The sequence below is a fragment of the Lithobates pipiens genome, unplaced genomic scaffold (genome assembly GCF_037356315.1).
Source record: "Lithobates pipiens isolate NorthernLeopardFrog02 unplaced genomic scaffold, aLitPip1_a1.2 Scaffold_16, whole genome shotgun sequence".
NCBI classification, from domain to species: domain Eukaryota; kingdom Metazoa; phylum Chordata; class Amphibia; order Anura; family Ranidae; genus Lithobates; species Lithobates pipiens.
This window is the reverse complement of record NW_027507748.1, coordinates 535,760,592-535,786,227: the sequence shown is the minus strand read 5'-3', so window position 1 is coordinate 535,786,227 and position 25,636 is coordinate 535,760,592. Positions and strand designations below refer to the sequence as shown.

General features: G+C 42.8%; 1 protein-coding gene across 1 annotated transcript in view; it reads left to right on the top strand.

The window, feature by feature from the left end:
* Positions 1-25,636, top strand: part of LCP1 (lymphocyte cytosolic protein 1) — a 94,592-nt gene that overhangs the window by 32,517 nt on the left and 36,439 nt on the right. The window contains exons 5-10 of the mRNA XM_077483240.1: positions 225-357; positions 3,547-3,628; positions 16,515-16,680; positions 18,080-18,222; positions 23,917-24,012; positions 24,644-24,839. Coding sequence (XP_077339366.1) covers positions 225-357; positions 3,547-3,628; positions 16,515-16,680; positions 18,080-18,222; positions 23,917-24,012; positions 24,644-24,839 — 816 coding nt within the window. The remainder of the gene's footprint in view (positions 1-224; positions 358-3,546; positions 3,629-16,514; positions 16,681-18,079; positions 18,223-23,916; positions 24,013-24,643; positions 24,840-25,636) is intronic.

Sequence of the window (25,636 nt, the reverse complement as noted above, 5' to 3'; positions counted from 1 at the left end):
GATATTCGCTGTACTTTTCACCAAAAACTTTTAGTACATATTGTTATGCTGAAGTACCCTGTGAACCAACCAGTAATTATATGTACCCCTGAAATCTCTGGTTGAAAACCTGTGACTTGAACACTGGTTATAATTAATATTAGTATATTATCATTCTTTAATATGGCTTTTAAATTGTAGAAGGTCACCAGATTTTCAGTACTCTATATTGTCTTCTCTCACAGAGGAAGAGAAGTATGCTTTTGTAAACTGGATTAATAAGGCATTGGAAAAGGACCCAGACTGCAAACATGTCATTCCCATGAACCCAGATACTGATGACCTGTTCAAAGCTGTTGGTGATGGAATTGTCCTCTGGTAAGCTTATCTTAATATATCCTCTTGACTCTATTCACTTATAAACTGCTACTATAAAATGCAATGCAGTTTCAGAGAACAATTTATTACGTCAAAGTTGCTCTACTAGCTAACAGATTTTTGTATAGTTGACATGTACATCAAGCTAGTCCATAAAAAGTACCTTGTGCAATAGACATCAACCCATCAGCATAAGCTGGGAGCAGTAATATTTCCTCAGCAAGATGTCCTACATCAAGGGCTTCACACTAAATGTACTCCTACCTATAAAAAGAGCCTGATATGTATTGAAACAATACTACTTCTGGAGTATTTAAGCCGAATTCCTGTTTGATGTAAATAAAAGAGCTATAATAAAAAAATAAAAAAAACGTGGTTTGAAGTCCTCCACACTGGACATCTTACAGCTGTGGCCAAAAGTTTTGAGAATGACACAAATATTAATTTTCACAAGTCTGCTGCATTGGTGTTTTTAGATCTTTTGGCAGATGTTACTATGGTATACTGAAGTATAATTACAAGCATTTCATAGGTGTCAAGGCTTTTATTGACAATGACATTAAGTTTATGCAAAGAGTCAATATTTGTAGTGTTGACACTTCTTTTTCAAGACCTCTGCAATTTGCCCTGGGATGCTGCCAATTAACTGGAGTTTGGAGTTTGTCAGAACTTGTGGGATTTTTTTGTTCACCCGCCTCTTCAGGATTAAACACAAGTTCTCAATGTGATTAAGATGTGGGGATTTTCTTGGCCATGGACCCAAAATGTCTTTGATTTGTTCTCCAAGCCACTTAGTTATCACTTTTGCTATATGGCAAGGTGCTCCATCATGCTGGAAAAGGCATTGTTCATCACCAATCTGTTCTTGGATGGTTGGGAGAAGTTGCTTTCGGAGGATGTTTTTGTACCATTCTTTATTCGTGGCTGTGTTCAGGCAAAATTGAGAAGCAACCCCACACATGAATGGTCTCAAGATGCTTTACTGTTGGCATGACACAGGGCTGATGGCAGTACTCACCAAAACAATCAGAGGGGATTCATCAGAAAATATGACTTAACCCAAGTCCTGAGCAGTCCAATACCTGTAGAAACAAAAGTGCAGCGCTCTAAAAATGTGTGTAAAATGTCACATTACAAACACACTCACTATAGTGATAACATTCCAAAGTGTACAAACAATAAAGATGAATGTTCAGAAATCGTAAAATAAATCAAATATGTGACCATAAACATGTGATGGTCAAAATAGCCCAAAATAATGAGTCTACCATAAACCACAGAAAAAGTTTTCCAAAACGTTAGTGTCCATAAAGTATTTTATAATATGTTGTGATGACTTCACTACAGATGTAATAGATGTGGCTTTCACCGCATATGTTGCCCGTCACCTTAATGGGATTAGAGGCTTACCAGAAAGCCCTTTAGATAGGCTTAGTAATGATGGAATCCTTGGATACTTCCTCCGTCAAAGAAGATATCCCTCTCAGAGATGTCCAAACGATTCGTTTCCGATTCGTTTCCAGGATAATGGGTGCACATCAATAGAATTCTCCCTTCATGTGTACACCACAGATATCCAATGGGGTTCTGGTAATGAGGGACCGCATACAGCAATAATATATTTCAAAGTCGAGAAAAAAGACTCCAATAGTGCTGAGTAACCTTCCTTTATTTAAAAATTACGAGAGGCGTGCATAAAAGCAGAAACAGAAACTTTTTTTTCCCCTTTGAAATATATTATCACTGTATGTGGTCCTTCATTACCGGCCCATAGTGTGGTGAGAAGCATAGATCTTCCATGTAAAAACACTTTAAGATCACAGAAATGTAGTAGGTTCAAATATTGAAGTCAATTAAACATCTAAAAATCAGGTGCATCCAAATTGAGCCCACATATACTACCATCTGGCTACTTTGTCACTGTTGGGATCATGTTATCCACCCAGTCTCTCACATGTGGGTTCTGACCTCAGTTCCCAGGACTGACACCTCTGGTAGCCCCCCTTTTCTTGTTTTACAGGTTCCAGTCTCAACAGGCTTGTAAGTATTAATAGGGATGAGTCTATATCTGAAAAAGTGAAAAAACAAGTGTAGCACTAAGTATAAAACAATACAACAGCAATGAGCTGGAACTGTTAATATGTGAAACCTGTAAACATGTAATAGAGACCTGTAAAATACAAATAAAAATGTGCAAAAAAGTGCAAATCAGTGAAGATGAAAAAAGTTTGAATGGAAATACTCAAAATAAACTTTGTAAGAAGTGTGTCCATCAAATAAATGACTTATAAGTCCTCTATAGAGATGGTGATGGTGCAACGAAGTGAATCAGGCTGTGAGACTGTGGGACCTGTCTGACCTGTACCATATGGAGCCTCTCCATTGTTTTCCTTTTTGCATCCTGGTTTGATTGAGCCTTCACCTACCACAGCCTCCAGACGGCTCTCTCATTGGGTGGTAATCCCATTTTGTCTGGAGAGGTATCCAAATCCTGGGCCTTTGATTCAATCAATACAGCTAAAGAGTGGACCTAACCCGTTTGGAGTGACCATCTTTTCCATCCCAGCCCCAGTCGGTACAACCCTCAATCTCCAGGCTTTGGCCTACATGAGCCTGATTCTCCTACTGCCGCTGTCAAATGTGTCTACCTTATCCGGTAAGAGTACCCACCTCATCTATTTAATAGAAAACCTCCTTGTTGCCACAGTCTCAGAGCTTGATTCACTTTGTTGCACCATCACCATCTCTATAGAGGACGTATAAGTCATTTATTTGATGGACACACTTCTTAGGAAGTTTATTCATTTTGAGTATTTCCATTTGAACTTTATTTTTTTCATCTTCACTGATTTGCCTTTTTTGCGCATGTGAACATTTTTATTTGTACTTTTACATGTTTACAGGTTTCACATATTAACAATTCCAGCTCATTGCTGTTGTATTGTTTTATACTTAGCGCTACACTTATTTTTTCACATTTGGTTGGGACTTTGTCTTAGTGTCAGCAGCTCTCTTTGCATGGGTTTAGAGCAGTAATTTCCCTAACTTTCACATGAGTCTATATCTCCCTCCCTTCATGCATGTACTTTCCCTATAAAGGGTCAAAACCATGGACCATAAAAAAGTCACAAAAGAGCAAAGATGGAAAGAAAATGCTACATAAAGATTAAAATCAAATTTGTTTTTCAGTAAAATGATCAATCTCTCTGTGCCGGATACCATTGATGAAAGAGCAATCAACAAGAAGAAGTTAACTCCCTTCACCATCCAGGTATAAACAAATTTTAATACATTTTTTGCTATGAGCTCCTTTGCAATTGAACAAATCCTTAAGGACCCCTTTACATTTTGCCCACATGAAAGCATATGTTCGAATGCACACATTTTCATACATTGAGTTGCAGTATTTTAAACCAATTAGAATAAATATTTTTATTCTCACCTAAAAATGTCTGTGAAATAAAACATAATATATATATATATATATATATATATATATACATATACAGTATCTCACAAAAGTGAGTACACCCCTCACATTTTTGTAAATATTTTATTATATATTTTCATGTGACAATACTGAAGAAATTACACTTTGTTACAATGTAAAGTAGTGAGTGTGCAGCTTGTATAACTGTGCAAAATTGCTGTCGGCTCAAAATAGCTCAACACACAGCCATTAATGTCTAAACCACTGGCAATAAAAGTGAGTACACCCCTAAGTGAAAATATCCAAATTTGGCCCAAACTGTCAATATTTTGTGTGGCCACCATTATTTTTTGGCACTGCTTTAACCCTTTTGGGCATGGAGTTTACCAGAGCTTCACAGGTTGCCACTGGAGTCCTCTTCTCCATGATGACATCACAGAGCTGGTGAATGTTAGAGACCTTGTGCTCCTCCACCTTCCGCTTGAGGATGCCTCACAGATGCTCATTATGGTTTAGGTCTGGAGACATGCTTGACCAGTCCACCACCTTTACTCTCAGCTTCTTTAGCAAGGCAGTGGTTGTCTTGGAGGCATGTTTGGGGTCGTTATGTTAGAATACAGCCCTGCATCCCAGTCTCCAAAGAGAGGGGATCATGCTCTGCTTCAGTATGTCACAGTACATGTTGGCATTCATGGTTCCCTCAATGAACTGTAGCATCCCAGTGGCGGCAGCACTCATGCAACCCCAGACCATGACACTCCCACCACCATGTTTGACTGTAGGCAAGACACACTTGTCTTTGTACTCCTCACCTGGTTGCTACCACATGCTTGACACCATCTGAACCAAATAAGTTTATCTTGGTCTCATCAGACCACAGGACATGGTTCCAGTAATCCATGCCCTTAGTCTGCTTGTCTTCAGAAAACTGTTTGCGGGCTTTCTTATGCATCATCTTTAGAAGAGGCTTCCTAGTGGGCCATTCAAACCAATTTGATGCAGTTTGTTGCGTATGGTCTGAGCACTGACAGGCTGACCCCCCCCCCCCACCCCTTCAACCTCTGCAACAATGCTGGCAGCACTCATACGTCTATTTCCCAAAGACAACCTCTGGATATGACGCTGAGCACATGCACTCAACTTCTTTGGTCAACCATGGCGAGGCCTGTTTTGAGTGGAACCTGTCCTGTTAAACCACAGTATGGTCCTGGCCACCATGCTGCAGCTCAGTTTCAGGGTCCTGGCAATCTTCTTATAGCCTATGCCATCTTTATGTAGAGCAATTCCTTTATTCAGATCCTCAGAGTTTTTTGCCATAAGGTGCCATGCTGAACTTCCAGTGACCAGTATGAGAGATTGAGAGCAATAACACCAAATTTAACACACCTGCTCCTCATTCACACCTGAGACCTTGTAACACTAACGAGTTGCATGATACTAGGGAAGGAAATAATTATTAATTGGGTCCAATTTGGGGTGTACTCACTTTTGTTGCCAGCGGTTTAGACATTAATGGCTGTGTGTGGAGTTATTTTGAGGGGACAGCAAATTTACAGCAAATTTACACTGTTATACAAGCTGTACACTCACTCCTTTACATTGTAGCAAAGTGTAATTTCTTCAGTGTTGTCACATGAAAGATATAACGAAATATTTACAAAAATGTGAGGGGTGTACTCACTTTTGTGAGATACTGTATATATATTGGTAAACAACTGTGAAAAAAGGAAGCTCCGTAAAAGGAAGTATACATAAAAATAAATTTACAAATAGTGCTGCGCTATCCTATATTATGATCAGTATAAAAAATGATGAATTATAATTAATTTTGTTTTACGCTGATCATAATATAGGATAGAGCAGCACTATTTGTAATTGTGTTATTGCCCATTCAGCTTGCATTAAAAATGCATCTACACATTTATTTTAGAAATGTGGCACATCACAACAAGCAAGCCATTCACATCTAGTACTATGGGTTAGACTTAAGCAAATATAGGGGTTGATTTACTAAAACTGGTGTAACTCTGCATAGAAACAGCTTCCAGGTTTTTTTTTGGCAAAACTTAATTGAACAAGCTGAAGTTAGAAGCTGATAGATACCCCACAGTATCTAAAGTGGTATTAAACTAAAAAAAAAAAAATGTATTATATTGTAGTTTATCAGTACTCAAAGTGGAATTCCAGGCAATTGCTAGCTGCTTAAACCTGCTTGCCCCTTCTAAATCCTATTCTAACTACCATGTGAAAGAAAGATTATACTAACCTATTCTGAGGGAACTCCAGTCCAGTCGTGTGATCTCCCCAGTGGCTTTTTTTCAGGGGAGAGGGGAGATTACCAACAATAGCTGGAATGCCTGGGTGTTGATGTCACTTACTTAGGCTTACTATGACACAACATTTTTTAGCTGTCCCTCCTCTCCCATGAAGCCCTCAGTGGAAGCTGATCAAATGACCGGACTAGAACGCCCTCAGAAAAGGTAAGTATAAGCATCTTCCTTTTACAGGGTAGTTAGGACCAGGGCCATCTTTAAAATTGGATTGACCCTGGGCAAACATTTTCTTGGGGGGCCTCCCCTCATGCAATTTCCTTCTTCACCCACTCTGAGACATGCAATAAATAGCATCTAGAATCAAAATCAGTTTACTGAATCATATCAGGCAGCGATTGTGATTGGTTGCCAGATGTTACAGTGTATCATTACTGCTCACTGACTGCTAGAGGTTACAGCACATGACTTCTGTTTGTTGATTGGTTGCTAGAGATTACTGTACATCAATACTGGACATTCTTACCACTAACCAATTGGTTACTGCACATTATTACAGCTCAATGATTGGTTGCAAGAGGTTAGTGCACATCATTACTGCTCCCTCATTGGTCGCTAAAGGTTACAACACATCATCTCCTCACTGCCTGCACACCATGGACTGGGGGGGTGAGGGGACCCATCAACAGACCGAAAACTCCTAGGGATCCTAGGACTTTCTTGGATCAGCGGAATGCTGGGGGAAAGGGTCTGTGATCAGTGTCAATGCTGGGGGGTTGATGGGATCAGTGGCAGTGGTGGGGGGATGGGATTAGTTAGGAGTTAGTACACTGTGGCAAATTCTAAATCATGTAGAGCAAATCTGGAAATGTTTGGCAAGTATAGAGTGTTGGATTGTACACTGACCACCAATGTAAAGGAGAATTTAAAATTACCACCAATGTGAGGGGGGATTTACACTGACAACCATCGTCGAGGAGATTTGTACTTACAACCAATGTAAGGTGACACTTCTACACTGACCACCAATGTTAGGGGGTTTTACCCTGACCACCAGTGTAAGGGCAATTCTGCACTTGCCACCAATGTATGGGAAATATATACTGATCACCAATGTAATTAAGAATTTACACTGACAACTAGGGATGAGCCGAACACCCCCCGATTCGGTTCGCACCAGAACTTTTGAACAGACCCCAAATTCGAACGAACTTTAGAACCCCATTGAAGTCTATGGGACTCGAACGTTCGAAATTAAAAGTGCTTATTTTAACGGCTAATATGCAAGATACTGTCCTAAAAAGGGTTTGGGGACCTGGCTCCTGCCCCAGGGGACATGGGTCAATGCATAAAATGTTTTTAAAAATGGCCGTTTTGGCGGGAGCACTGATTTTAATGACGATTAAAGTGAAAAAAAAGTGAAATATTCCTTTAAATATGGTGCCTGGGGGGTGTCTGTAGTATGCCTGTGAAGTGCCACGTGTTTCCCGTGTTTAGAACAGTCCCTGCACAAAATGACATTAAACGGAAATAACACCATTTAAAACTGCTTGCGGTTTTAATGTTATATCTGGTTCCTGCAATATGGTTGAAAATCATTGAGAAAAATGGCATGGGTAGCCCTCCCTGCCCATTACCAGCCTATTTGGGTCTTGTACGCATATTAAGGGGAACCCTGTACCCATATTAAAAAAAGGAAATGCGTGTGGCCCCCAGGCCCTATATACTCAGAACAGCAGTATACAGGCGGTGCAAACAAGACAGGGACTGTGTAGGTTTGTTGTGTTAAGTTGAATCTGTTTGTAATTTTCAACTGGTACATTTTTAAAGTGTAGCTCCAGTCAAAAAAACTATTTTTAAGCTTTTTGGAAAACATAGGGAAGGGTTATCACCCCTGTATAATTTGTTTTGTCGTCCATCTTTTTTCATCTCCCTTGCTGTTGTCTCCTTCCGTTTGCAAGTAGGAGATGTTTGTAAATTGGATGTTTGAAAGTAGGAGCCTGCCCTATATTCTCTGCAGAAATGGCGGAACAAGGTGTTGGTTTTGCCACAACATTGTAAGCCCACAAAGTGACTCTTGGTGGGCGCTGGAGCGCCCTGCTGTGAACGATTATATCAAGAATTGTAATTACATGCCATTGTTGAACAGTGGTAGAAAAATTGACCTTTGGTGGTTGTGGTGCTGGTGCCACAACACTATAAGTCCTCACCGTTACTCTGGGTGGGCACAGGAAGGGGCCCACCTGTGAAATATTATATCAAGAATTGTAATTACATGTCCCTGTTAAACAGGGGCAGAAAAATGTGGCCTTAGGCACTGCTGCTGGTGCCACCACACTGCAACCTCTCCCATATACTCTAGTTTTATTGCAGGAATTAGCCCTGCTGCAAAGCATTGCATCAAAAATTGTACTTAAACACCCCTGTTAAACAGGGGCAGAAAAATTGGGCCTTAGGCACTGGTGATGGTGCCACCACACTGCAACCTCTGCCATATACTCTAGTTTTATTGCAGGAATTAGCCCTGCTGCAAAGCATTGCATCAAAAATTGTAATTAAACGCCCCTGTTAAACAGGGGCATAAAAATTGGGCCTTATGCACTGGTGCTGGTGCCACCACACTGCAACCTCTTCCATATACTCTAGTTTTATTGCAGGAATTAGCCCTGCTGCAAAGCATTGCATCAAAAATTGTAATTAAATGCCCCTGTTAAACAGGGGCAGAAAAATTGGGCCTTAGGCACTGGTGCTTGTGCCACCACACTGCAACCTCTTCCATATACTCTAGTTTTATTGCAGGAATTAGCCCTGCTGCAAAGCATTGCATCAAAAATTGTACTTAAACGCCCCTGTTAAACAGGGGCAGAAAAATTGGCCCTTAGGCATCACCCAGAACCAGAAATGTTCTTCCAACATATCAGCGGAGGAGGAAGAGGATAGACAATCAACATAACAGGACAGTCACTCAGCATCAGCATAGGCAGTCTTGAAGGGATGTGATATTTCAAAAAAAATTATTCTGTTACATCAGCTTCAGGTGCTTGGTAGCTGTGGGTGATCCAAGACTGATTCATCTTGATGAAGGTCAGTCGATCAACTGATTCTGTGGACAGGCGCACCCTGTGATCGGTAACAAAGCCACCAGCAGCACTGAAGGTGCGTTCCGAAAGAACGCTGGATGCAGGACAGGCCAGTAGCTCAATTGCATACTGTGCAAGCTCTGGCCAGTGATCCATCCTCAAGACCCAGTAAGCCAGAGGATTTTCGGTGGGAAAGGTGTCCAAGTCTGACCTTGCCCCTAGGTATTCCTGCACCATGTAAATCAGACGCTGGCAATGGGTGCTGGAACCGATCATACCTTGGGGCTGCGGACTAAAAAATTGTCTGAAAGCATCAGTCAGACGGCCACCTTCTCCACCGCTCCTTCTGACCGATGCCTCAGCAACACGTTGTCCAGGACCAGGAGTTTGTAACCTCCCAGTCTCGGGGAACGCGTTGCACAGACCTTTCTGCATGGCCTCCCGGAGATGTCTCATCCTCTGCTCCCTCTGCGATGGCAAGATAAGGTCGGCAACCTTACCCTTGTACCATGGATCAAGGAGAGTGGCCAGCCAGTAATGGTCCCTCTCCTTGATCCGAAGAATACGAGGATCCTTCCGCAGGCTTTGCAGGATCAGGGAGGCCATGCAGCGTAGGTTAGCTGAGGCTTTTCGGTCCGGAGTCCTCTGGGTCACTAAGGACAACATGATCCGCAGCTACCTCCTCCCAGCCACGTACAAGTCCACGTGTTTCTTGGGACTGTAAATCATCCCTACAAGACTGCTGCTGCTGCTGCTGATGCTGAGTGCCAGCCTCCACCTCCATGCTGACACAATCATCCTCCTCCTCCTCTTCCTCCTCCTCATCCTCTTCCTGTGTGATGGGTGGCACAGCAGGAACACTGTCTGGATAAAGGGGGCCTTGAGAGGCAAGGAAGTCCTCCTCTTCCTGCCTCTGTTCTGCCTCAAGTGCCCTGTCCATTATTCCACGCAGCGTATGCTCCAAGAGGTGGACAAGAGGTACAGTGTTACTGATGCATGCACTGTCACTGCTCACCATCCTTGTGGCCTCCTCAAACGGTGACAGGACAGTGCATGCATCCCTGATCATGCCCCACTGGCGTGGTGAGAAAAAACCGAGCTCCCCTGACCCTGTCCTGGTGCCGTAGTCGCACAGGTACTCATTGATGGCCCTCTGCTGCGTGTGCAGCCGCTGCAGCATGGCCAACTTTGAGTTCCACCTGGTGGGCATGTCACATATAAGGCGGTTCTTGGGCAGGTTCAACTCCTTTTGGAGCTCAGCCAGCCGAGCACAGGCATTAAATGATCGGCGGAAATGCACACAGACTTTCCTGGCCTGCTTCAGGACATCCTGTAAGCCGGGGTACCTGCCCAAGAACCGCTGCACCACCAGGTTAAGGACGTGAGCTACACAGGGCACATGGGTCAGTTGTCCCTGTCGGAGGGCGGAGAGGAGGTTGGTGCCATTGTCACAAACCACCATTCCTGGCTTAAGCTGGCGTGGCGTCAACCACCTCTCGGCCTGCCCCTGCAGAGCTGACAAAACATCCGCCCCAGTGTGGCTCCTGTCCCCCAAACAAACCAGCGCAAGCACGGCATGGCATCGTTTTGCCTGCGTACTTGCGTAGCCCCTGGAACGCCTACGAAGCACCACTGGTTCTGAGGACAGAGCACTGGAAGAGGCCATGGAGGAAGAAGAAGAGGAGGGGGTGGAGGAGAGAGGTGTGTCACAACCAATAGTAGCATTTTGGAGGCGTGGTGGCGGAACAACCTCCAACACTACTGCACCTTGTCCTGCATCCTTCCCAGCTGCCAGAAGAGTGACCCAATGGGCCGTGAAAGACAGGTAATGTCCCTGTCCATGCCTGCTGGACCATGAGTCAGCGGTAATATGCACCTTACCGCTGACCGGCCTGTCCAGCGAGGCAAGGACATTGCCTTCCACATGCCGGTAGAGAGCCGGAATCACCTTCCGTGAGAAAAAGTGGCGTTTAGGGACCTGCCACTGAGGAACCGCACATTGTACAAACTCACGGAAGGGGGTCGAGTCTACCAACTGAAAAGGCAGCAGTTGAAGTGCTAGCAATTTAGCCAAGCTAGCATTCAACCGCTGGGCATGTGGATGGCTGGGAGTGAACTTCTTTCGCCGGTCCAGCAGCTGGGGCAGGGACATTTGCCTGCTATAATCGGACGTGGGTGTACCGCTAGCAGAGTTCCCGGAAGCACTTGGCTGTGACACACCTAATTCTACACCTTCATTCCTCTTAGAGCAGGTTTCAGAGAGGACTGAAGGTCTAGTGGGGTTGGAGATGCCAGCTGATGAGGAGCAAGGAGAGGTCCGCTTTGTTCTTTGGTGTGGGTCTTTGAGGTACGCTTGCCAACGAGCTGCATGGCAGGTCAACGTATGTCTGGTCAAGCATGTGGTGCCCAAGCGGCTGATGTTTTGGCCACGCGAGATACACTTGAGACATATGTTGCAAATAGCAGCGGTGCGATCTGATGCACTCGTCTCAAAAAAGGCCCACACCAAAGAACTTTTAGAATAACGCGCAGAGGCAGCGCCCTGCACAGGCGGAGCTCTGTGGTGTGATTCAGTCGGTGTGCTGCCCCTAAGCTGGCCCCCGGAGGGCATCCTGCCTCGTTGGACATGTGCCTCCTCCTCCTCCTCTCTCCTTCCAGGCACCCACGTGGAGTCAGTGCCCTCATCATCCCCTCCCTCTTCATCGCTGTAGCAAACCTGGCAGTATGCTGCAGCTTGTGGAACATGACTGCCAGATTGCTGTCCTTCTTGAGCATCCCCTCTCTCTGCGCTCACGCTACTGCCTTCCTCTAGCTGAGTGTCATCATCAGAGCCCACAAAACACTGGGCATCCTCCTGGAGCATGTACCCAACACTGTGCTCAAAGAGTTCAGGAGACTCCTCAGGAGGACGTGGTGGGTCTAGGGAAGGAGTCACTGATGATGACATTGAGAGGAGGGAAGACGATGCGTTGGCAGCTGCTTTGCTAGTACCCTGAGACTGGGTGAGAGAGGATGAGGAGGATGAAGAGGGCTTGGTCATCCACTCTACCAAGTCATTGGCATGTTGCGGTTCAACATGTCCAGCTGCCGAAAAGAAGGACAAGCGTGTCCCATGGCTACGTGCGCCTGCTTGCCCTCTTTTATCGGCTCGCGCCTGTCTGCCTCTCCTTGCTGGCCTTCCAGACATGGTAATGGCCTGAAGGGAGTTGGGTAAAACAGCAGTGTAATGGAGTCACACAACACCCACTAAGCCCTGCAGATGGCTCTATTAGAGAACAGCAATAAACGGTAGATACAGGTGTATATTGTGCTGGAGTCACACAACACCCACTAACTCCTGCAGATGCCTTTATTATAGAACACCAGAGATAAAGGAGTATACTGTAATTGAGTCACACAACACCCACTAAGCCCTGCAGATGGCTCTATTAGAGAACAGCAATAAAGGGTAGCTACAGGTGTATATTGTGCTGGAGGCACAAAAAACCCACTAACTCCTGCAGATGCCTTTTTTATAGAACACCAGAGATAAAGGGGTATATACAGATGTATACTGTGCTGTGCTGGAGGCACACACAACTTCCAATAACTCCTGCAGATGGCAAGTGGGCTCAAATAGAGAAGAGCTATGTAGGTGGATATAGCGGTGTGTACTGGGTACAGAGCACGCAGACAGCACGCACAAGCTCCTAACACTACTGACTGCAAGCTCTATTATAAAAGATAGATCACTAGCTATATAGGTGAGGTGAATATAGTGGTGTATACTGCGGTCAGGGCACACAGACAACAACCACTACACAACAGCAAGATCGAAAATCGGCCGAAAACGATCAGTGTATACTGTGTTGAAGGTACACAGAACACCCACTAACTGCTTCAGACGCCAACACACTACACTAGGCCGCCGCGCTGGCGGCCTTATATAGTGTGGGGCGTGTACTACACAGCCTGAGCTATGATTGGCCACAGGCATCCTGCCTGTGGCCAATCATGGCTCTCCTCGCTGCTGGCGCTGTGATTGGCCAAGCATGCGGGGTCACAGTGCATGCTTGGCCAATCATGAGCCAGCAATGCACTGCGATGACGCAGTGCATTGTGGGCCGTGAGCGCCACACGAATTTGGCGCGAACGGCCCATAACGTTCGGAATTCGCCGAACGGGCGAACAGCCGATGTTCGAGTCGAACGTATGTTCGACTCGAACACGAAGCTCATCCCTACTGACAACCAATGTAATGGGGGATTTTACATCAACAACCAATAAAAGGGGATTTCTACACTGGCCACGAATTTAAGGGGGATTTACACTCACCACCAATTTAAAGGGGGATTCTACATGGACCACCGATGTAAGGGAGGATTCGAAACTGACTACAAACGCAAGTTTTAAAAAAAATATAAAATATAATAATATTAAATATAAAGAGAAGTGTTTGCACTGGCCATGAATGTAATGGTGATTTACACTGACCATGAATGTAATGGGGATTTACACGGGCCATGAATGTAATGGGGATTTACACTGATCACTAATGTAATGGGGATTTACACTGACCACAAATGTAAGGGGAACCTTTACACTGGCCACTAGTGTGAATGAAAGGATTGTACTTCCAGCCCCAATGTAATGAGAAGATTTTCACTGACCACCAATGTAACTGAGACATTTAGCCTGTGTTCACATTTGTGTGTGTCGGAACACATGCACAATCGCTTTCCTGACACCACAGAAACATGCTGCCCTTTAGCAGAGAACAGCAGTGGCATTAATTGTTAAAGGGGTTGTAATGCATTAAGGTGAAAAAACACCTGGCAGTGACTGGCCCCCCAGCCCCCCGTTTTACTTACCTGAACCCCCTGAATGCCAAAGCTGGACTTGGGAGCACGCCTGCAAGGTAACCCTTAGGAGATGGCTTCTCCTAGGGGGTAATCTGATGTGGGGAGGAGCTGCGAGAGCCACCAAGGGACCCCAGAAGAGGATGTTCAGGGCCACTTTGTGCAAAACGAGCTGCACAGTGGAGGTAAGTATGATATGTTTGTTATTTAAAAAAAACAAAAAACAAGCCTTTACAATCACTTTAATTACACCCTCATGCATCTATTCACATGCAGCAAAATTAAAGGTGCTGTGGCACCATGTTATTTTGAAAAAAGGGTTCCACTTCCAATTTGCTTTCCTTTGCAGAACAGGCTGATGTTACGCTTAATGACCACAGTTGTAGGCAGGATTTTAAAGCATGACCCTTTACCTCCCCAGTGGGCAGCATTCAGCAGAAGTGATTGGATATGACCTCAGGGGGGCATGATAAAAATATGAATGGCGCCGCTATTTAAATATCAATGCCACGGTCCACGGCTATTTACATATGAATGCAGTCGCTATTTACATATCAATGCTTCTTATTTACAGTGTCTGCAGGTGAGTCATCTCTACACAGCAAAATTGTAACAAAACTTCACACTGAGATAGCGGGACACAGCATGGGACTAAAACACTGGGATGGCACTAAAGTACATGGCCCCTCAACAATGATGGGGCCCAAGGCAGCTGCTCCTTTTGCCCTGCCTTAAAGACAGCCATGGTTAGGATATCATTTAGAAAGGGTTGGGAGCAAGTTAAAGGCTAGTTAGCAATAGCCTGAAATTCCACTTTAAATTTGGTGGCTGCATTCATTTTCCTTTTTAGGCTTTCCCCATTATTTTCCATTATTTTCACATGTTCATTTGGTCTGGTATTTTTTTAATTTTTCTTTTAAACTTTCCTTAACAGACAAAGTTGTCCAGCAAAAGTGGCAGTTAGAGGCATGAGCAAACCATTTAACATGGGTTCTTAAAATGGTCAGCTTTTATTTTTTTTACAGCTTTAAAAGTGTTAGCTGAAGTTCGGCGTTAATTTGTTAGTCAAGTCCATCCAAACCTGCTAGTGCTTCTAATGCCACGTACACACGACCAAACTTTCTGGCGGACTAGGTCCGATTGTCAGACAATCCGATTGTGTGTGGGCTAGTCTGATCATTTTTCAAAGAAAGAATCCAACGGACCTAAAAATAGAACATGTTTCAAATCTTTCCGACTGACTCAATTCCGACACTAAAAATCGTGAAAAACGTTCATCTGTGTGCTAGTCCGACGGACCAAATATGACGCAAGGGCAGCTATTGGCTACTACCTATTGTACTTCCTTGTTTTGTCCTTTTTACTTCATCACATTCAAAACGAACAGACCTAGTCCGTTCATGTGTGGCCAAGTCCGTTCTTTTGGAAATTCCGTCGGAACTCCGCCGAAAGTCTGTTGGGAAGACCGTTGGATCTAGTCTGCCGAAAAGTCCGGTCGTGTGTACGCGGCATAACACTACTCTCCACAAGCTGAAAACACTGCTGTCCAAGGGTGGCTCAGAGTGGATAGAACCTCTAAATGAAAATAAAGGAAAAAAGCCTAAAAAAAGATAATTAATGCAACCACTAAATGTAAGGATTGATAAGATACACTATATTAAATATTTGTTTTTGGCTTTAGATAAGCTTTAGAAAGCAATATTTCATATACCTGACTTAAAAAGAAACAAAAAAATAATTTTAAACATAAAATTTCTTTAGCCCTCACTGTAATGTAGAAAGGAAATACTCTTCCTTTGCTAAACAGCTTTAATAAATATCTCCTGTGAGGCACTACATATGCATATGTTTACCCAATAAAGGGTTTTAGAACAAGTTTTAGCAGCATCTAATGATTGCTAAGCTGCAATTTATTAAATAAATGGTTTTAGGTTTAATACCTCTTTAACTAATACCACAAAGGTATTACTTTTTTCCAGATAAATTAACAACTCCAACATTCAGCCAGTGTATGGCTACGCAACTCACTCAATGAATATCCGGATGGGATACCAAAATGATCAGATGTAAAAATCAATGGCACAATACATTTCTGTAACCCCCCACCCAATCCAAACCCAAACCCACACAGTTCAGAAGTTTTTTTTTTTTTTTAAATATAGAGATTTGTTTGAATATACTAAACACTGAGGGATTCATTTACTAAAGAAAAATGGTCTGTGCACTTTGCAAGTTCAGTTGCATTCATTTTCCTCACAGCTTAGCGAATGTGGTGAAGCTCTCCTGCTTTTTATCATCCAATCATGTGCAAGCAAAAATGCTGTTTTTTTTCTTTTCCTTGTACCTGATTAGGTATTTTTTACAAAGTGAAGCTTCGCCACATTCACTAAGCTCTGGGGAAAATTAGTGCAACTGCACTTGCAAAGTGCACAGTCTATTCTCCTTTAGTAATTCAACCTGTGTAGGTTTTCAAGCTGCAAATATAGTAACAAGATATAGTATATTGGTGGATATTTGTTTTACATTTTTCTTCCTACAGGAAAATTTAAATCTAGCACTCAATTCAGCCTCTGCTATTGGCTGTCATGTAGTAAACATTGGTGCTGAAGACTTGAAGGAAGGGAAACCATACTTGGTGCTGGGACTACTGTGGCAGGTTATCAAGATTGGGCTGTTTGCCGATATTGAGCTGAGCAGGAATGAAGGTATGAATATGTTCTTGGTTCTTTTTTATTGTGGTAGTTGTAAGCCTTTGTGCAATGAGTGTTATTGTTGGGGGCTCAATTAATGTTTGTTGGAAGGTAGGTAGCTTGACCTTATAAGACAGCTGTAGAAGCAATGGATTAGTGCATTATTACAGAAATTTATTTATAGCCCCAATAATTTGTGCAGCGCTTTATATACTGTTCATTCACCTCAAGGAGCTTACAATCTTATGCCGCGTACACACGTAGCTGACTATCTGGCGGACTTAGTCCGGCGGACTTCCCGCCGGACTGTCCACCGGACTTTCCGAACGGGCTACTTGCCCACACACGGCACTTTTTCAGTGGACTAATACGGCGTACTACGTCCACCGGACTATCCGCCGTACTTTTGAAATGAACGGATTCACCCACACACGTGGAGGAAAGTCCGCTCATTTTGAGCACGTCTCCAGGTAGTTGGGGCCAGCGAAGGAGGCGTCGCTGGCCCCGTCACCTGGTATGGACTTAAAGGGGAATCCCTACGCTGAAAAAAACGGCGTGGGGGTCCCCCCCAGGTCCACATCAGACCCTTGTCCGAGCACGCTACCCGGCCGGCCAGGAAAGGGGAGGACGAGCGAGCGCCCCCCCCCTGAGCCGTACCAGGCCGCGTGCCCTCAACATGGGGGGGTGCCTTGGGGAAGGGGGGCCGCGCGGCCCCCCCACTCCAAAGCACCTTGTCCCCATGTTGATGAGGACAATGGCCTCTTCCCGACAACCCTGGCCGTTGGTTGTCAGGGTCTGCGGGCGGGGAGCTTATCGGAATCCGGGAGCCCCCTTTAATAAGGGGGCCCCCGGATACCGGCCCCCCACCCTATGTGAATGAGTATGGGGTACAATGTACCCCTACCCATTCACCTGTAAATAAAAGTAAAAAAAAAACACAACACACAAGGGTTAAAATAGTTTATTGCACGGCTCCGGGGGTCTTCTGTCCGTCTTCGGGGGTCTTCTTGCCGGACTCCTCCGCTATCTTCTGCTAGCTCTTTTGCTAGCGGAGGAGCCCGGCTTTCTTCTTCGCCGCCGCCCTCTTCTTCCGACTTCGGGGGTCTTGTCCCCCTCTTCGGTTCTTCTTGCCGGGCCACCGCACCTTCTTCTAGCTCTTTTACAGGCGGTGGCCCGGTCTTCTGTTGCCGCTGTCGCTGCTGTCGCCGTCTTCTGTTCTTCTCTTCTTCTCTTCAGATGTTGCCTCGTTGCTCTAGTATCTAATTTTTGCATTATTTTTACTTGTCACCCAGAAATCATTTTTGAATGGTGCCTATTTTGATCTGCCTTAGTAAGGTGTTTGATAATGTGTAAGTATTCTCATACAGTGCAACTACTGTTGTGTAAAGAATTTTCTATCCTCTTTCCTGTATAGCTTTGATTGCCCTGTTACGAGATGGAGAAAGTCTGGAGGATCTCATGAAGCTTTCCCCAGAAGAATTGCTCCTGAGATGGGCTAATTACCATCTGGAAAATGCCGGGTGCAACAAAATCAATAACTTCAGCTCAGACATTAAGGTTTGTGGAACACTGCCCACCAGCTTATACATATGGGGAAGAGATTGAGTGATTTCAAACCTTCAGTAATGGCAAACCACTGAATACAATCAAGATGCATATATAGTGGTTTATTTTATGACCAGTTGGTTTCTTATATTCCTCTGGATTGTAGCGATATCTCTGCACACAAGGTCTCTGGCTACTGTCACTTGAGTCTTCACCTCTGTTCCAGAGTTCTTTATTATTTTATGATAGAGAAGTGAAACTTCATATAAGAGTAAAACCTAGTACACACAGGGGCGGTATATCAGACTTCCTCAGCTGGTTCAATAGAAACAGCCCGACATTCAGAACGTGTGTACGTCAGCCGGTCTGACAGAAGGGTTATGACTGAAAAAGGTCTGCCAATAGGCGATCGATTATCAGGACGGGTGAAATTCCCCTGTCAAAACACAATACAGTAGCTTAGCAGGGGAGATCACTGTACTATCTGCCTGTTCTAGTACAGTGGCACCTCTTGAGCTCTTCAGTTTTTTTTAATTCATCTTGCTGGGTTGAATGAAAAAAACGACTAGTGTGTACCAGGCTTAACACAGAGCTGTGAATTCCAGCCGGGGAATGTTGCCTTTTGAGCCCTTGACAGATTTATTAAGTTAGGGTGTGAACAATTTCACCCCGGTACAGTATTTTCCAAAACTGAAACCAGTTTTTTTTATGTAGACTAGTCCTTTAAGGGAAAGGATACTTGTTTAACGTTCCTTCAGCAAATTCCTTATTCTGCTGTCCAGATGTTGATGGTGCTGAAATAATAACCTAGAATAGACGGTTGTAAAAAAAACATCATAGATGTCATGGGTAGATTATAGCAACAGATTTAGTTATTTTAAACCATGTCTAATACTAAAACAAACAAACAGCTTACCATGGCAATTCCATCAGAATTTGCCAGCCAGTCAATTAGAAGGAAATACTGATTGGCACTTTTGAATGTCTTTTCATGATATGAAATTTCAGTCCAAGACATAAAAGCCATATTGCCAATTCCATTAAACATATAGCCACCTAACATCATACAACATCTATATCTAGTGTTTGGGATAGTTAATTGACAATAGGCCTAAAAAGAACCACAAATCTGTAAGTTGTGCCCCAAAAAATGTAAAGCAATGAGCAAACAACAAGTTACCAATATTACCTGTGGTCTCCCTGCTGTCGATCTTTTCCCCATTACTTACTTACCATGCCTTGTTCAGCACTATGTCTCTGTGTGAAGGTGGCCATCTGTGTAGAGGCCGAGCTTTGCTTCCTCATGTTTGAGCTCAGCTCTGTTGACTGGTGTTGGAATATTCAAAAAACAGTGGGAGAGCTGCAAGACGATCCAAAGAATGAATAAGGTAGAAAAAGGAAGTTCCTTGTACAACAGGTCCTCTATACAGCTTCATCTCAAGCAAGGTAAACAGTTAACAGAGGAAACAACACTAAGAGCCCTGCCTAGGGCATCAGCGGTAAAACTAGGCTATTTTTAACACCGCTTTACCATAGATTTATCTGTGCTATTTGGCTGCTAGCGGGGCGGAGCGGTGGAGAAGCAGTGAGTTCACCGCTCCTTCACCACTCCAAAGAAACTGCTGGCAGGACTTTTTCTGGCGCCCTGCCAGCACACACCTCGGGTTTTCACACTGGAGTGAATGGAGCAGCTGTTTTAGGGCGGTATGCAGGCGCTATTTTTAGGTCTCCTGGTTCACCGCTTCAGGTCCGATTTCAGCCCAAACTTTGGGCTGAATTTGGACCTGAAATGGACCAAAAGACGCACAGGGCTCTGTGCAAATTTGCACCGGAGCCGCATCAGAGATATGTGAACTGGCTCCATAGAGGGCTGGACACAATCTCCTGCTATTGGGAATTGGATGCGGAAATCCCATATTCCAATTCGCAATAGTGCGAACCCGGCCTTAATCTCATTCTAAATCTTGTAATACTGACAGTTACTGGCAGCAGTGCCTTAGATATAATTTGATTTGTAGCTATCTTAGAAATCTTAGCACAACTAACATCTTTAAATCTTTACTATAAAATAGCAAATCTTCACCTTTTGAGTTCAATTCCGCTTTAAGTCTAAAGATTTTTCTACATTCATGGATAAGTGCATAATTTATAACCAACATGCAGGTGGCTGAAGGATGCAATAATATGGAACTTGGTATACGATATTTACATTACTGTTGATTTACAAACTATTTGTAACTTACAGTAGAAAGTTGCTATGCACTGAAAAACCTATATTTGGGGTTATTAAGAACAATGTTGACAGGAGATAGGTGGCGACTGGGGAATTGTATGCCTGAATATAGTATTGATGCTTTAGTAAAGCAAATATTTAATTTTCCTCAATGATTAATATTTTTTTTTTAACATGCTGTGTACCTAGCTTTTCCATAAGCCATTTTGAACATTAGCCAAAACAGCCTGGTGTGATAATTACCTAAATAATTAATTTAAATAGAATTACATTAATATAAAGTGAATATGGATGAAATTATATTATGTAATTTAACTGCTTACAAACCCGCCACAGTACATGGCACAGCAACATACCCGTACGTCGCTGCCTGTTTCTGGATTTCGGGTGTTCGTGTGTGCCCTTGTCCGCCTACTCCCCTGTGATTTAACACAGCAGGAGTTTGTCAGCAGATCCTGGTCAATAATTCATGGTTGGAACCTGCTCTTTGGCTGTGTCGAATCACAGCCCAAAGCCCTGTGTTGACAATCAACACAAGGCTCTGTACAGAGGGAAAGATCACTTTGTTTGAAACAAATCAATCTGTAGTAAAAAGCAGCACATGTTACACATATTTTACTTTGTTAGGCACACAATTAACCCCTTGCCAGTGTCATTAGTACAATGACAGTGTATATTATTAGGACTGATCACTGTATTAGTGTCTTAGTGGAGATGTCAGTGGCATTTAATCAATTCCCACAAAGTGTCAGTTAGTGTCAGATTCTCCGCCGCACTAAAGCAGTCTCACTATAAGTTGCTGATCACTGCCATTATAGTATATAGTATAAAAAAATGCAGTATGTATATATATATATATATATATATATATATATATATATATATATATATATATATATATATATATATATATATATATATATATATATATATATATATATATATATATATATACCATCATTTGTAGATGCTATAACTTTCATGCAAACCAATTAATATACACTTATTGGGATTTTTTTTACCAAAGACATGTAGCAGAATACATTTTGGCCTACATTTATAAAGAAGGGTATGATTTTTTTTTAATTTAGTTTTTTAGTGAATATGTTTTATAGCAGAAAGTAAAAATATAGTTTTTTTTTTCAAAATGTTGTCTTTTTTTTGTTTATATAATGAAATATAAAAAACCCAATGATGATCAAATACCATCAAAAGAAAGCTCTATTTCTGTGAAAAATTTGATATACATTTCACTTGGGTACAGTGTTGCATAACTGCGCAATTGCCAGTTAAACAAAAGCTCCAGGCTCCCCCCAAAAAATTCAACATCATCAGCTACAATTACTGTAGCTGCTGACGTTTAACCATTTAAGGACAAAGCCTTGTTTTGAGATTTGCTGTTTACAAGCTTAAAACAGATTTTTTTTTTTGCTAGAAAATTACTTAGAACCCCAAACATTATATATTTTTTTTCTAACACCCTAGAGAATAAAATGGCGGTTGTTGCAATACTTTCTGTCACACTGTATTTATGCAGCAGTCTTACAAATGCACTTTTTTGGGAAAAATACACTTTTTTAAATTTACAGTAAAGTTAGCCCATTTTTTTGCGCCTGCTCGTGGAATGGCGACAAACTTTTATTCTTAGTAATCTCCATAGGCAATGTTTAAAAAAATTCTACAAGTTGCATGTTTTGAGGTACAGAGGAGGTCTAGGGCTAGAATTATTGCTTCCGCTCTAACGATTGTGGTGATATACGTGTGTGGTTTGAACACCGTTTACACATGCGGGTGCTACATATGCGTCCACTTCTGTACGCAAGTTTGGCGGGACAGGGCGTGTTAAATTTTCTATTTTTATTTTTTGTTATTTGTTTTACTTTTTATTCTCAAAGCGGGAGTCCGCCGGGACTCCGCGATTTTTTTTTTTTTAAAAGCCAGCAGCTACAAATACTGCAGCTGCTGACTTTTAAAATAGTGACACTTACCTGTCCAGCGCGCCCGCGATGTCGGCACCCGAAGCCGATCTCTAGATCGTCTTGTCGGGTGCTGCCGCCGCCATCTTGGGTATGGGAATCAGGAAATGGAACCTTTCGGCTTCATTTCCCGGTTCCCTACTGTGCATGCACGAATCGCGCTGCGCAATAAGGATGGTCCCCGCTGCCTCTGTGATCTGTGTATTTCCCAGCAGGCAGCGGGGCACTTGCGGAAAGGGGCGGGCACTTGCGGAAAGGGGCGTAATCTACGCCCCTTTCCGTAGAGAGTTATCCCGGAAGTGGGTGCAGAATACCTGTACTGTACAGGTATTCAGCACCCCCCTCCCCCCTGAAAGGTGCCAATTGTGGCGCCGGAGGGGGGGGAGGGTTCCGATGAGTGGAGGTCCACTTTAGGGTGGACCTCCGCTTTAATTTTTACACTGTTCTTTAAAAAAAATGGTGTCACTTTTATTCCTATTACAAGGAATTTAAATATCCCTTGTAATAGAAAAAAAGCATGACAGGACCTCTTAAATATGAGATCTGGGGTCAATAAAAAAATAAAAATGTTGTTTGAAAAAAATAAAATAAAAATGTCCCTTTAAGAGCTATGGGCAGAAGTGACGTTTGCTTCCGCCCTGCAATGATATGGGTCAGGTGGGGGCCATCGTCCCCCATACCACACAGGGAGAAGGATCTGATTGCCTCCGCTGCTGCCGGCGGCTCCAGTAAGCGGTGGAAGGCACCAGAGAGCGGCGGGAGGGGGGCCCCTCTCCCGCCACCAATAAAAGTGACCTCGTGGTGAACCCAGCCACTACTTTTATCTGAAAGCCGGCCGCCTGCTGAAGAAGAGGATACTGGGGTTATGGCAGCTAGCTGCTGCTATAACAACGATATTCGAAATCAAACAGCCAACGTATAACGACAGCGGGTGGTCGGCAAGTGGTTAATATAACAACACATACCTTTTACCGGAGCTGATTCTTGAATTGGCTTTGGGTGTAGGCGCCGGCATCTTAAGTAAGAAAAACCTTCAGTGAAGACTTGTGGCTTCACAGACGGTTTCCTACTGCACATGCTCGAGCCACACAGTGCTTTGTGAATGGTCCCGCAGTTTTCTGGGGCCTGTGATGTGTCCCTGATGTAGTCAGGGAAATAGACAGACACAAAATGGAGCTAGGAGAAAAAAATGCAGTCAGGGTGCACAGCAAAGTCAGGACAGGCAGCGTTCAAGTGAGGTCAGGACAAGCAAGGGCAGCAACAAAGATCTATCCGAATTAAGAGTCCCACAGGCGAACTAAAAAGATCTGTCTGGCTTTATGCATATGATCAAGCACCTGCTGCAATGCTGTTAAATACAAAATTAAATGACAAAACCAACTATAATATATTTGGCTTCCAAGTCACCGGTTGGAGATCACTTCTTAAGTTCTAGTGTTTGTCTGTTTTTTTATATTGTATTGATAAGTGATATCATTTTGTTTGTTTCCACCATAGGACTCCAAAGCTTATTACAACTTGCTTAGTCAGGTTGCTCCAAAAGGAAATGAAGAGGGCATTCCTGCAATTGACATTGATCTGACCGGACTCAGGGTAAAAATGTTTATCGTTAATAATAACCAAAGATCTTGAAGTATTGATATTAGGTTTTAATTATGATCAGTGCAAACTATAGCTGCATAGTACCTCACTTTCCTTATGTCTTTTGTGCAGGGTTTAATATTCATTATATTAATAAGAGTATGACATAGCATGCTCACTGTGCTCTTGAGTACTACTCAGACAAAGCAGATTTGAAGCATACAGTATACCTTTAATTATCTCTATGTGGCCATTGCTCTGTAAATTTTGTCTCCTTTTATAGATAGAGTTTTGTCAAAATTAAACATTTTAAGGGATGAATTTTACACCAGATATTTAGAAATGTAAACGGCTAATTCATTTATAACCAGAAAGGTATATGTAGGATGGGCTTTTTATGCCTTCCGCAGCATTCACTTTTTCTGACTAGCAAAAGTTAGTTTGGGTAATATGCACAGTTTAAATGCAGGAAAGCCATTTCTTGACATATGTCAGTTACAATAACAGTCAAATGTATGAACTAGCTATAAATTTATATAGTTAAATATTTATAAAAATACAAGGCAGAATAAACATGTACCACCATCATCCAGGCATTTTTAAAACATACCAGTGCTTATTTTATCTCTATCACTATTAACAGGAAAAAGAAGACCTGAAGAGGGCAGAATGCATGCTGGTACAAGCAGACAAGTTGGGCTGTCGCCAGTTTGTAACAGCAACAGATGTTGTACGTGGAAACCCAAAGCTTAACTTGGCTTTCATCGCCAACCTGTTTAACAAATACCCAGCCTTACAAAAGCCAGAAAACCAAGATATTGACTGGAGCTTAATTGAAGGTATCCCTAGCAACAATTATATACAAAATCCTAGAGTTCTTCAATTAAATTATTTTTTTTTTTTTAGTTTTGATGTCCAAAACCTGTAATTTTATTTGTGCTTGTTATTTATAGCCAGTATTTACAAAACCCCTAAAGCTGAACTCCAGACAAGCCATTAAGTACATAATGGAAATATATAAGAGTTGTTTTCCCTGCAACTAAATCTTTAACACTGCACAGTCACTTTTGTGATACAAACACTCCCACCAGACCCCAAATTCCACTCCAGACTGCTAATTTTTTTTTGTTTACCAACGATTTTTATTTTCTTGTAAAGAAAAACATGCACATTACATACAAATATTCTTCATGAACATTGCATTTGCATTCAATTACAAGATCAGCAGATGTAAAATTCCACTCATAGATAAGTGATTACCACTGGCAAAGAACTTCAGAATCAGAATTTTACATTGCCCTATTCGGCATCTAGGATTATATATCATGTATTTAATGAAACATTCAAAATCCTAAGGGCACCGTATGCGAAAACTGTAATAATGGAGAGCAAATGTGTAATCCAAAAGAATTTAGGGAAAAATGAAGAAAAACAAAAACAAATAAAAGAATGGAAAACATAAGGGGGGGGGGGGGGCTCTGATCTGTTAGCCATAATGTGCCTAGCATATGTGAAATCGCTTTCCGGGTATCTTATATATCATATGATAACCAGGGTGCCCATTTCTTGTCGAACACTTGCATGGTATCCATCAGGGTGTGGTGAATCCTTTCCATAAGATGGATCGCCTCCATAT